Source organism: Eptatretus burgeri, chromosome 6, assembly GCF_056783735.1.
Source record: "Eptatretus burgeri isolate ZD-2024b chromosome 6, Ebu_testis_v1, whole genome shotgun sequence".
In the NCBI taxonomy this organism is placed as follows: Eukaryota; Metazoa; Chordata; class Myxini; order Myxiniformes; family Myxinidae; genus Eptatretus; species Eptatretus burgeri.
Genome location: NC_140966.1, coordinates 39,085,875 through 39,100,244, shown reverse-complemented (window position 1 = coordinate 39,100,244; position 14,370 = coordinate 39,085,875). Strand labels below are relative to the sequence as shown.

At 43.4% G+C, this 14,370-nt stretch overlaps 1 protein-coding gene across 4 annotated transcripts in view; it reads right to left on the bottom strand.

Annotated features, from left to right (window-relative positions):
• MYCBPAP (MYCBP associated protein) overlaps positions 1 to 14,370 on the bottom strand; it is a 113,093-nt gene that overhangs the window by 60,352 nt on the left and 38,371 nt on the right. For 3 of the 4 annotated variants that reach the window (XM_085884635.1, XM_085884636.1, XM_085884638.1), the window contains exons 9-13: positions 11,166 to 11,361; positions 3,552 to 3,739; positions 3,211 to 3,354; positions 2,735 to 2,842; positions 1,711 to 1,832 (exon numbers count right to left, since the gene is read on the bottom strand). In XM_085884635.1, the coding sequence (XP_085740761.1) occupies positions 1,711 to 1,832; positions 2,735 to 2,842; positions 3,211 to 3,354; positions 3,552 to 3,739; positions 11,166 to 11,361 (758 nt within the window). The remainder of the gene's footprint in view (positions 1 to 1,710; positions 1,833 to 2,734; positions 2,843 to 3,210; positions 3,355 to 3,551; positions 3,740 to 11,165; positions 11,362 to 14,370) is intronic. The other variant, XM_085884637.1, reaches the window with a different exon arrangement.

Genomic DNA, 14,370 nt, shown 5'->3' with positions numbered 1-14,370 from the left:
GGAAATGCACTTTTAACATTCCCAAACGAAACTGCATTATATTCAAGACTGTACCCCAATGGCATCTGTGCCGGCACACATCAAAACTATTTGAGTAATGGGGAAAAATACAAGTGGACCTTTTTGACCTAAAATTCCCTTTTAACAGTGAGTTTTGGAGAATAAGCTTGATAATTTTTTTTTAGTGTCACCAAGAAGAGAAATTAATCATCAATTGTAATCAAAATCTCACACTTGCTATATGAATAGTTCAAAAGGCTATTTTTGACCTTCGACCACATTAAGATGCACTTAAAATACAAGACACTGATCACATAAACAACTAGAACGGCACTCGGTGGAGCGCATACCTCCGCCAGGCTGAACAGCCTACATTTTGCATCACTGACAAGGTCCATGGATCCAGATCCAGCCAAACCAAAATCTACAAAAAAAAAATCTGTAATTGAAATCGTTTGTTAAACATAATTTTCAGCATTTAAACGAGCGAGTGCCAATTTCAAAATGGTTAACCATAATTGTTGTGTTCCTGGATACAAATTGGACTCCAAAAATATAGGAAACACGAGAAATATCAGTGGATGCATGGTGTAGAGTTTGAAACCTGGGAGCACTCCATTCCATCTTCTGGGGCTCACATACGGAGATAACAAACAACACCACACACACACACACACACACACACACACACACACACACACACACACACACCTTTTTTAGCAATAGATTTATCTTGCACTGGGACGAAACAAAAAATATATTTATAACAGCCCTCATAGATCCCCACCCTCTCCTCAACCTGATAAATAGTAAAATCATCATTTTAAAAGTTGATTTTAAACTTACCCTGTACCTTCACAAGCCCCAGCTATGACCTTCCCATCTGTGTTCAGAAGCACCCTAACCAGATGCAGTGTCTCCCTCCAACTCTTTTGTTGTGCAGAGGGAAACAGCCCAGCTTTCTCTCAGGTATTTTTCCAAGTATTTTTGGCTTCTTTTAGAAGATTTGTGAGCCATTTTAGGTAACAAACCTTATTGCGCACGCACGATAGCGGTTCACATGCCCCAAAGATTCCTCTTTGTTGGGGATTCCTCCTCATGTGCGCCAATCATTCTGGGGTGGATTATGTCATTTCAAAAGTCCCGTATTCTCAGTACTCATCCCTTTGGAACAGCTCAGGGTCGATCAAAACCGGAATTATAAGGGATCTCTACTATTTCTGTTATGATTTATTGCCCAAACTCTGCTCAAGAAAATGTACGGGATACCTCAAATTTGCAGCTTTTTTAAGTTTAATGAGAAACATTGACACTCAAACAAATGTGCTTGAGGAACGAAACCAGAATTGAAAAAGCTGAGCATGGTTTACAATCAACTACGTTTGATTATAGTGGGGCAACTTAGCATAACAATTGTGCATTTTGTGAGGAAAGCACCAAATTTGGCACATGAGTAGCCTATCATATTATGAACAGATTTGGATATTGGGCCATCTCAAATTCAGCTGCTTATGGCTGTGGCGGCCATTTTCCACTGCCATCAAAATTTTGAGATGGCCCAATATCCAAATCTGTTCATAATATGATCGGCTACTTGTTTGCCAAATTTGGTGCTTTCCTCACAAAATGCACAATTGTTATGCTATATTTAGCTAAGTTGCCCCACTATTATGGTCAACAGGAATTTGGTTTTGGGCTAATCCCTTTTACCCGATCTGGTATGCTCTGTTCCATGAAGAAGGTGGAGATGTGTGAGAAAATTTCTGTAGCTGAACATTCATCTTCCATAGAACATCCTCACGCTCCTCCTCATCCTCAATTCCAAGTAGAGCCTGCAGGACACGTACAATGTAAACTGGAAATGTCCACTAACTGACTCGCTAATACTTATCATCTTTAGCTAAAAGTTAGAGTCCACTGTTTTGCTCTGAAATAAATTAAAATTACAATGTACACAGGGGAGTTTCACGTCATTAGTTTCGGGGCATAAAAAGAGGAGATACAGTGATGAATGTGATTCTATTTCCAAGTAAGGTTTGCGGGGAAAATTAAATGGTCACAATGAGTATGGAGTGGATGCTTGTGCACTCAATAAATTATTGTTGAACGTTCCAAGCATTAATTATTGCTAAGCATCAATAAATTATAAATTATTACTCTACGAGCATTCTTACATTAGCATGTAGCTCACAATTCCAGGTTCAAATCTCATATACTTTGTTGATTTGTCCATTGCTTACTGATGGCTTTGTAATGATCTCCTATGAAGACCTTCCATTGATAGAAATCAAAGACCACCATTTTGCATTGTATATTTACAGCATGTAGCAACGTAATGGCTAGAGCGTCTGCTCTGAGTCTGGGAAGTTAGCGGTTCAAATCACGACTGAGTTATACCAAAGAAAAATAGTATATGCCGCTTTCTTGCTTGACGTTCAGCATTTTAAAGGTTCAGAGCATGGGTAATCTTCATAGGTTGGCATCCATGGGGAGGAAGAAATTTCTCTTTCGGAAATGTCCCGATGAATGTAGTGAGAAAGCCGGCACCATCGTTGTGACGTTGCTGGTATCCAGAATACCCCGGGAGGTGAGGGCACGTCCCCCAAGCTTAACAGGTATGTTTGTCCTGTTTAACAGTTGTGTGTGCGTGTGTGCGAGCGGCGGCTCCATTACGAGCCTCAGATCATGTTTAAAAAAAGAAAAAGCAATATTGGAAAAGAACCTGCTTGCACACCTGCCTGCAGCTGGAAAAAGAGAGATCCCATTCAGCTCCAGCTTCATCATGCAGGCTTTGGCTCAGGAGATGTCGCAATGCCTCAACATGCTCGTACTGGTATGTAAACTACATGTAAATAGGTTGAAGAAGATGGCCACAGCAAGTATGATACATTCAAGAATTGCCAAACTTACTTCTGCCATATCTTTCCTTGTTCAAAAAAAACAAGTTCAATGATGTTCACAAAACGGGCAATGTAAAGACTCATTACAAAATAGCCAATGCCAGGAAGGTAGACCATTTACAAATCAACATGTAAACAATTAAGAAGCACTAAGGAAAACTCAGACCAAATGGATTTTGGGACATGCTTCCGAAAGAGAGACATTAAAGAATTACAGAAGGGAAACGTCACTATAAAACAGCAAATGGAGGAAAATGACATTGAGCTTTTGTGAGAACATGAATTTTTGTCAAGGTCCAGCAGATTGTACTTGAGGGTTCATAGTGTGGAAGCGGCAACGGTCTGTTGTTGGAATTGGGGGTGAGTCGGCCCGGCACGGAATCTTTACTCCATCTAACAGATCAGAAAGAATGATCTGTGCAGCTCGCTCTGCCTCACGGTGCAGCAGGTCCTCCTTAAGGAGTTGGGGAAAGTCGATCAGTTGTGATGTTACTCCTGTACATTTGTTTGGCGTGTTCATTATGCGTCGTGTGTGAGGTGTTCATTTAATTTCCAGTACAAATTTGTTGTAAAATCAAATGGATGCCCTATAACACTTTCCACTTTACAGTTGTGAGGCATATAGAAGATGTCCCACTGTGGTAGTCTCACCTCAAGGAGGAGGCGTGCAGGTAACGTAATGTCCTCTTGTGTCGCCACACCTTGCAAATAGAGACACAGTGAAGCTCCAGCAAGCAGTACTGGTTTTTGCTGAAGCTCCCAACACTCTCGGTATATACCCGGCATGGACGCCTTGAATGTGAAATTTATGTGGCGCGTTTTACCTGGTAGCAGAACACCTGCACAAGAACAACAATAATTATGCTCATTGCTAATGGAAAGGATATCAATTTCTGATTTACCTGGCTGTAAAAGAGGCTCTAATTCTCACTTTGTGTACAGTATTTGGTAAATTTATGGATTTATACTTTTCACAAAATCCCTTTTTCACCTCCTGTTCATTTGTCACTTGCAGTAGGACTAGTAGTCCAACAGGCTGTACTTCTTACACACACATAGCCGCTTGACTTAAACTACCAGCCTTCGCAGGGTTACGCTTCGATGTTTACGTGATAACTTTCCATTGGCACGGCAACCTAACTGAAGGTCACACCCTCAGCACCACACCTGGTGATCTGCCGAGCAGAACATATAGGTGCAGCACCAGCTAACAGATCAAATCAGATGGGGGTACAACTTCCGGTCTAACTATACTTGTACACTTTGTCGGACCAATGAAGGAAAGGACAACCGAGACAGATTGGAAATGACCAACAATTATTTATTACACACATACACAAGCAATCATTTAAAAGTGAGTGTTTACAGGCAAGAAAGCAAAAGGCACAAAAGAGCAGATTTAACTGTCGTGCACATTCTTTCTTATAGAATCTTATTTACACAAAAGTCATGGTCATCCTTTAATACAGATAGAATAAGAAAACAAGAAGAACTTGAGAAGAAAACAAAAGAATGGAGTGTGGGGTCGACTCCTTTTCCCTCACCTCACACAACCCAATGGGGCTGTGCTGGTCCAAATACACTGGGGAATGGGGGGGGGGGGGAGGATGGGTAAGATAGGCAGTGGAGTGATGATGCAGTGCAATGGGATGCGCAGCCGCGTCTCTGAGGTGTCCAGACCCAGTAGGCAAGTCCTCTCGGGCATGCAAGATATGTGACGGCAAGCAGCTCGCTCTGTTTCTGATAGACCCCCGTGTCCAGCAGCTCCCCACAAACCAAACTGTATTCTGGGCTTTTTATACTGCCCTCCTCCACACCATGGGCTCCCTCCCTCTCTTCACACACTTTGCTCATTCTCAGCTGTTCGTCAGACAATCTTTTTGGCATCTCTGTCTGTCCACTACTCAGCTTCTTCTCCCTCTCTGGATCTGGCTTTCTCCCCATCTCCTTCTCATTGGTCCACATCTGATGTGGGCGAGTCCATAATGCAGCTTGTGGGAAATGCCACTGTCTCTGAGGGAACCTCGACACAGCCCCTGCTCCTCCATTCACGCACATAAGGCCGCGGCAAAAGCTCCTTCTCCCTCCCTCGCATGCAAGCGTTCATTGTACAGTGCGCCACTGTATCCTGCCTGTGAGATTTGCTGCACCCCACCATGTACAGGAAAAGCGTTGCACTTTGTGCCACGAACATGCATGTAAGAATAGACACAGTCCCATGCAGTTTAGGTAATACCCTGAGCCCGAAGGATTCATGACCACAGACCGGATGAATGCGCCAAATTAAACAATGTGCGAATGTAGTGGCAACAGAGGGGAATGCAGACAGACTGAGTGATGAAGGGACAGCTGAGAGGTTGAGGTATAAGACCGATGGGATAAAGGAAGCATTGTTGAAAGAAGCGGGGGTGGGAGGGGGAGGGAGGATATCACACCAGGAAAACACAAACTAACCTCAATGCATGCCACCCGAACAAACCCTTATATAAAGCGCCAATGTCTATCTACACATAGACTAAAGAAATAACTCATCCTCAGGTGTCTTACATGTCCATGTATGCTCTCCCCCCTGGGGTACATTTCCAAAACCGTAACAATATGTTTTACTTTAACATGACCGGGATTGGGACCCAAAGGAGTCAAACCCAGTTACATTACACTGAAGCAAATGCTCTGCAGGATAACCTGAGCCTGAGTTGAATTTCTCTGAGTGTGTGAATGGCTAGCAATTCATGGTTACTGTTGTCAATTTGAATTTCAACGCCAAAAATTTACTGAGCTTATAACTTTCCAAACCAGACTCAGTGCATTGTATAATGGTTAAAGCATGTGCTCTGTGTCTGGGAGTTCGGTGGTTCAAACCCCATCTTTTAAGCTGCTTCCTTGCTTGACACAGCATTTTAAAAAGAATAGCACGGACAAAAAACATTGGGAAGGCAATGGAAAACCACCCTGTATAACCACCCAACACTCTGTAAAGAGTACGGTCCATCAACATATACCGCAGGCAATGTCCGCAATCCAAACCACATAAAGGAGGATGAATCTACTTTGATAAAATGGATAATTGGAGCAGGGGACACAGAAACAAGGAACCCGAATGGTGCAAACACACGCTTTAGAGGGGAGAGACTGAATAGAGCAGGTTGATGGTTTTGATGGTAAAGGTAGATGGGTACAAAGAGAGACATCTTAAATTGACTTTTTAAAAAATTTATTTTGACAATTGGCTGATTGTGGTATTGATGCCTTCCTCCTTCTTCCTTCTATTGTTCCAACGAGATTAGGAATGAAAGCGGGATGGATGTTGATGAGGTGCGTGAGGTGAAAATGTTTGGGGACTAATGATTGAATGAAAGGTGCAAAATGGGTGTATAGTACAGGTGAATTGAAGAGGAAGCAAACCCCTGTGCAGATGAATCCCCGTTTTGAGTTTGGTAGATAGAGGGTAGTCAGCTGTTTTGGAACGTGGGTGTCATTTTAGTGCTGGTGCTGAGAAAAGCAAAGGTTTGTTTTTATTGAGTGCAAAAGATCATTGACGTGCTGGGGTTGTGGCTCGTATTGATGGAGCCCAAAGGGGCAGCAAAATTTTGTGACGTAGGCTCAAGTACCCGGGAGAGGACTCGAAGTGTGACATGCCAGGAAGGGCATTTGTTGGGTGAGACAGTGAGGACCCCCCAGAATTTGGCAAGGCCGGCAGCTCATAAGGCTATGTGATTGTGCAAGAGCACATAAAGAAAATTTGAGGGTTAGGCGCAAACTTAAAGAGCACAAGCATGCAGAAGGGTAGGTAAAATGGTTTATATAGAACCACAGTCGAGGGGAGTTAAACATAAAGAGAAACAGTGTTAGGATACAGTAGAGATGCTTCCCATTCACACCATTTTATTGTCGACAGCCACTGGAAAGAACCAGAGAGTAGGGTAATTTAATTTTGAAAGGACCCATTGAGTCCCAAATTGAGAGTGCAGGGGTAGGCACACCCCCACCGAACCACTTTGCCAGCGAACCTGGTTAGGCTACGCCACCTCATAGATCATGGAGTCACAAGACGTGCCTTGCTATCCTCCGAGGAGATAAGATAGCTTAATGGAATTAGTGGCCCAGGAGGGACAACTTGCTTGGAAGGTTTAAGAGCGGCAGGAGTTAGGATAGGTTAGAACCAAAGCTGCTCATCCTTCCTGCTGCTACTGCACGCTCCTGCCATGACCAACAACAGCAGGTGGCTCAGTACTGTCTGCCGGCTCATGACACTTGTCTGCCAGCCTGCCACGTTTATGGCCAGCCATGCCATGCCACTTACTACCATGTTGCCACTTGCATTTTATATTATTTGTTTAATGGGCCATAAACACCAAAGACATCTGAAAGGCCACATGGGCTGTTATTTTTCTTTATTGGGCCACATGGGCCAAGACACGTTTGTGCAATTTTTGTGGGCCCTTCAGGCCAGGAAGACTCACAGTTTAGTTGAGAGGCCAAATGGGCAATTGTTGGTCACTGGGTACTGACAGGCCCTGCAGTCACTTGGGTCACTTGTAGTGCCTTGACACAGGGTCCTAATAGACAGCGTTGGGAAGGCAGGTGTTAGTTACCGGGTAGGGATAACCAGACCATGAACTTCAAGGACTCTAAAGAGAAAGAAAGAATGACTTATTGGGGAAAGAAGAAGAAGCCCCTCTGGTGCACTCATCCCAACCCATCCATCCATTGGGACCATACTCTGTGCAGAGCATTGGTGCTGCCTAAGCAATCTCCTTGGCTATCGGGCACAATCCTGGACGGGTCGACACTCCGACGCAGGATACCAGCAAGCTGGCACTCATTTTTGCCGACCTCGGAAGGATAACAGGCAGAGTCAACCCCACCTGGTATTAATTCAACAGCCCAGTGGGATTTGAACTCAGGGTCCTAGGATCCCAAGCCCACCACCCTAACCATTAAGCCAACATCAGGCATACCCCCAACCCAAACACACATTTGTTGAAATATTATATCCGGATTTAGAAGTGCAATTTACGTCCATTAGTGAGCGAATGAGTGGGATTAGTGGAGTGATGAATTAGACTGGGGCTGAAATGTTTTTATGAATTATTGCATGTGGGGTTTGACTTGGGAGAGGAATTGCACTGCATGGTAAGTGGAGACAGACCTCACACTACTCCCCTTCTGGATGCAGACTTGGGAGAGTCTGATGAAGGAAGTTGGGGCTAGTGTTGTGGGAACACAGTTTAGGGGCTAACTTTGTGTCATATAGGGTAGTTATCTCCAACATTGCAAGTATTAGCATAAGCGTGAGGTAATTTAATTGTGATATAAGACATACGTCGCTTTATGTAGACTGTTGTCAACATACACACTAAAATATGGTGGGGACACACAAAAACAGAGGCTCTTGCTGTTCTTCCAAAGGTTCTGGGTAGAAGAATGCATTCTTCAGGAGTTCAAAGATGCCATTACAGTGACCATCTACAAAAAGAAAGGCGATGGACTCGACTGTGACAACCATAGAGGAATCTCCGTGCTTTCCATTGCGGGCAATGTCCTGGCCAAAATAATCCAGAAACGCATCCAAACACTGATAGAATTAATCCTTCCCGAGAGCCAATGTGGATTTAGAACCAATTGTTCCAAAACGGACATGATATTTACACTGCGTCAGCTGCAGGAGAGGAACATTGAACAACACCAACGGCTGTATGTAGTCTTCATTGATTTTACCAAGGCTTTTGACTCCATAGATAGGGTGACTCTTTGGAAGGTGCTTTCCTTATTTGACTTCCCGAGCAAGATAATTAACTTGGTTAAAAGCTTTCACGATGACATGAAGTCCACAGTCAGCATTGGGGCTGAATGCAGCGAACTCTTTGGTGTCAGCCATGGCGTGAAGCAGGGTTGTGTACTGGCACCTACCCTTTTTGCATTATATTTCACTAGTCTTGAGGGCAACTGAGGACACACAACTTGGTGGGGTGTTCTTATGAACCAGATGTGATGGTGGTCTCTTCAATCTCAGAATACTCAAAGCTGACACCGATGTACGCAACAAGTGCATGAAGGAACTGTTGTATGCTGATGAGATTGCACTGCTGCCAACCAACCTGCTAGATATCCAAAGGGTGCTAAACACCTTCAAGGCTGCATCCACCTCTTTCGGTTTCTCAATAAATGTGAAGAAAACGTAATTGCTTTTTTCAGCCCTCGCTAAATACTCATACAGTGGAGACACCAAAAGTATTTCTGAATGGAGAAGCACTCTGTACGTAGCTTCACCTTCTGTACCTGGGCAATACTGTCACAGACACCAACTCTCTTGATGCTGAAGTCAATAAGCGTGTACAAGCAGCCTCTGCTGCCTACAGCTGACTGGAAGACCGTGTTTGGTCTTGGCATGATATCAAGGCTTCTACCAAGTGCAAACTCTATCGAGCTGTGGTGCTAACATCACTCTTGTATTCAGAAGAAACAGACACTCTCCCACGAACACACGAAGACGTTCAACACAGTTCAAAATCTCCACTTAGGTAAGATTCTTAACATCAAGTGGCATGACAAACTCACCAACTGAAAGGTGTTGAAAATGGCCAACATGCCAAGTGCAGAAACCCTCATCATCACAGCTCAACTGCGCTGAATAGGCCATGTAATCAGAATCGAAGACGATCGGCTTCCAAAGATAGCTCTGTATGTCAAATATCCTTTCCAAAGATAGGCTTCCAAAGAACTAGTATGTGGTAAATGTTCCATAGGAGGACAGAAACTCTGATTCAAGGATGTTTTGAAGAGTCACCTAATTATGTCAAAAATCCCAATCACTGAATGGGAGCAGGAAGCCCAAAAACGCAAGTCCTGGTGAGCCTTACTTTCTGCCATCCCAAAACTCGTGGACACCAAGAGACAGCAAGAATGCAGGAGAGTTGGAGAAGGCAGTTTATTCCCCAGCACCTTGATCTGTGGCAGGAAATTTGAGACGGAGATGATCTTGCTGCTCATTCTCATTTCAAACAAAGATCAGATTACCCTCCAGTTTTCGTTGACCCCTCGACAGACAGCCAATGACATCAACCTGCCACACAAGGGTGTGTCTAAAAACCCCATCCCTTGATCCCATTTTTAATGTTTGTACATTTAGTATCTGTCTTTTATGTTATTTTAAGTGCTCTGACAGGCCATCAGGTGTGAGTTCAGGTTTGAAAGCTGCCATCAAGGAAAGTGCACCATAGGCATTGATTGAAAGGTCGGGGAAGGGGTCACCCCACCCCCAGACTGGACTCTGGACCAACAGTGACTGAGGAGGGGATGGGCTAAGTGCGTCACTAATGCAGGTGGGGGCAGAAGCTATAAAGGCGGGATGCGAACTGCACGAGAACTTTGCCACAGAGCATGCATGCGACCTCCTGGGGTTTCTCCTTGACAAGGCATGCTTTGGTCCGAAGCCTTTGGACCTCCTCCTTATCCGAAGCCTTTGGACCTCCTTTGGAGCTGCACCCACCTCCTCCTTGTGCTGGCATCATGTCTTCGGCAGGACCTGTCTTCCCTGCAAGGCCGTGTCTCTACCTGGAACTGAGCTGCATCCTGTCGAGGTGCAGCTAATGGTATTTTGGTCCCGTCAATCTCCCTGGTCTATCTCCTGAGGTGTGAATGGGCCCATTATGTGGTTAGATCGATAAGGATCTTCAGGCATATTGGAGTATTCAGTAGGGATTAAGGGTAATTGTTTAATGAGTGATTTGCTTCTAATTGTATTTCCACCCTGTGTTTCCTTTCAAATACACTTTAAAACCACTCGGTCTCGGAAGTTAATTTGAGTGTTTCTGATCGACATTAAAATTGTACACGTCCATTGAAGGACAGATTGGATTTGGGTGATTAGCGCCCAGAACGAGGCAATGTCTATGCCTGCAGCTCCGCTTTGTTGCTATTTGAGAGCAGGTATATGGCACCAATGAACGTGACTTCGAGACTGGCTGAGTGGTCCCACTCGGCCCATTATCATTGTGAACAGGCCCATAATCCGGGCCAGGACAACCAAATCAGTCAGCCTCCATGACCGCTTTGATGTGGTTTGCTGGGATTCAAGCCAGGCAACCGGACAAACCCGACAGCTTCAACAATATTGTGTTTCTAAATCATGCAAAAACTTTTTTTTTTAAAAGAGTAACCTATTGAAAATGGATACCAACTGGAGTAACATATAATCAAGCATGCCTGAGCCTTAGATGCAAGAGAAAACTTAAAGCTTCCCAGTGAAAAGCGATTCCTCACCACCAATTGTCTCAAAGTAGAAGTGTGACAAAAGGCCAACATTTGCACAAAGGCTAGGCAATGTATGAGGCCGGGACAACCGCCGCCATTCATATCGCACCGCAACATGGCCAAGATTCTTTATATCAAGGTTGGCTGATGTCTTGCAGCCCACACTCGCATCAAAGGTGAGGCATGTTGAGACACCCATCTTTCCCTGATAAGAGAACCACATTGCCAGTGAAGAATATGAAACACTCACAGAATCACCACAAATCAGCATATTCATCTTGCAAGCATGCATACAATCAAGCAATGTCTCAAGGGAAAGTCCAAAGAAGATTGCACTGTGTCCTGCATTGATACTTGCATGACTGAATCACCTTGAATAGATGTCAAAGATCTGAGCGTGAGGAGTTGAATTTAGGATATAAAAAGTATGTTCTGCGGCCTAAATTATGCAAACTATTAACTTGGATAATAAAACCTGCATTCCCTCAAAACAGAAAACGTCTTTGATCATTTTTATTTTTTTGCCAAATTACTCCTGCTACTCTCACCGACAAACCACCAGTAAGTGGCTCCAACACGCTAACTCGAGACAAAGCATCACACTTACATACGTCATCGTAACAAACAAACGATCTTGGATGGTTGTTCCATCCATCCATCCATTGGGACTATACTCTGTACAGAGCGTTGGTGCTGCCTAAGTAGGCTCCTTGGCTAATGGGCACAATCCGAGATGGGTCACCACTCCAACACAGGATACCAGAATGCTGGCACTCATTTTGCTGACCTTACAAGGATGACGGGCAGAGTCAACCCCACTTGGTATTGATTGAACAGCCAAGCAGGATTTGAACTCATAATCCTAGGATCCCAAGCCCACCACACTAACCATTAAGGCAACACCAGGCATGATGGGACATCAGTGGGACATCCAGCTTTAACTTTTATAAATATGATGTGATGTAAAATAATTATGATTGATTTAAATAAGAGTTCAGAGAACAACTTACCCCGAGCAGTTTGGAGAAAAAGTACATGGAAGGGTCTTTTAAACTCTTCTTTTGTGTTTCTGAGCACAATCTACATTTCCCACGAGCTGTCATTTTGTCTGAATCTCAATATGCCCCAATGCTGAGAGAGCGAGTGGCACATTTGATTGGTCGAGATGATATAAAATGGCATCATATTTTGTCCCAGTACTGATAGACTAGTGGCTTGTGGAAGTGGAAAAATGGCGATTTGTTGTTCCACTGTGTTCAAGTATAATTCAATTGAAATAAAATCGAGGTTTTAAAAACTGTAGAAATTTTTTGTAGGAAGTTTACCTCTGTTGATAACACGTTACGTGAGTTATTTGTGTCTGTTTGTGTGCCTTAAGGCATCCCTAAAACCAGGACGTTTTTGGAATAAAACCAGTTACCACTAAGTCAATTTTGTTTGACTGCCAGAAAGGCAGACAGACAGAGTCAATTACCTCACTCCTCTGTGTACATGCATGCACGCTCAGGCTGAGATTCCATACAATTTGCCAAATTCAGAGCCAAAGTACTGCCAAACTGCTGGTTCGTGTTTTGATTCATGTTCCGATTCATGTTGTAGTACTCAAAATATAACATTCAATTGAAATTAAATTGTTCCTCGATCATAGACTGATGTCTGTGCACAGACAAAGTGAACCAATTGCTTCACCCCGCTTTTCGCTTCGCACGTGGGGTAACGAGGATGCAAGTCCTCATCCAAGACACGGTCTCCAACTGCACTTTTAAAATGGGACATGTACATTTTGCATTAAAATCACTAAATGACTAATTAAATAAATAAATAAATAAAGGTTGGAGAAAGGTAAAATGTATATCAATTAATAAGTAATTCAAATTGGTACTGCATGTCTGGAGTGGTGATGGTAAAGTGTATATGAATAAATAAATCATTCAAATGTGTGTGTTGGTTGTGGAGATGGTAAAGTACACATGTAAATAAATAAATAATTCATGGAGCTACAGTAACCTGCAAACGTATTCACTCCCCCTCCTCCACCCCTCCTCCAAAGTTTTCGCATTTTGATGCCACCTGAGCTTATTTCATGATGCTTTCAAATCAAACTTAATATAAAGAGTCTTCACAAACTACTCCAAAGTGATAAAGTGAAAACATGTCGATAAAATGTGAACAAGTTAGATGAACAGAGAAAATCAGATGATTCTCAGTTGCGTAAGTATTCAACCCATTACCAAATTAACCCAAAATCACTTCAGGAATGAAATATGTGTTTGAAAAGTTACAAAATATGTATAATAGGCTTCAACTGCATGTAATCAGTGGTTAAACTTAAAAATTACGCTCTCCCACTTATCTAAGGAGTTTTAAGGTGCAACTCACTTGGTCAATCAACAAGGCAAACGTGAAGACCAAGAAGCTTTCCAAAGAAGTCAGACATAAGTGGTGGAGAAGCTCCATTCAGGTGATTTCAAAGTCACTCATCCCTTTGACTATGGTATAATCCATCATTACGAAGTGGAAGACGTATCATTCCACCCAGACTTGAACCAGATCAGGTCGCCCATCCAAACTCAACAGCCAGGCAAGCAAGCAACTGGTTCAGGATGTGACTGTCAACACAACAATTACTTCGAAAGATCTGCAAGGCTCTATGACTGAGATGAGGGTCAGTGTTCATCAATCAACAATATCTCATTCCCTTCATAAAGATGGCCTCTTTGGACAGGTGACAAGAAAGAAACCATTACTGAAAAAGACGCATCTAAAAGCTCACATGGAGTTTGTGAAAAAGCATCTTCATGATACTCCAGGCATGCGGAGGAAAGTTTTGTGGTCAGACGAGACAAAAATTGAACTTTTTGGTTTAAATTCAAAGCGTTATGTCTGGCCCAAGCACAACACAGAACATCACCCAGTCAACACCATCCCTACTGTCAAACATGGTGGAAACAGCATCATGTCATGGGGCTGCTTTTCATCAGCGGGGATTGGCAAGCTTGTCAGGATCGAAGGGACAATGGACGGTGCAAAGTACAGGAGAATCCTTGATGAAAACCTGCTTCAGTCGGCTATTAATCTGAAACTGGATGGGAGATTCACATTTCAACAGGACAAAGATCCGAAACACAAACCTAAAGCCACACTGCAGTGACTGAATGAAAATAAAATAAATGTTTTTGAGTGGTCCAGTCAAAGTCCTGCCTTGAACCCAATT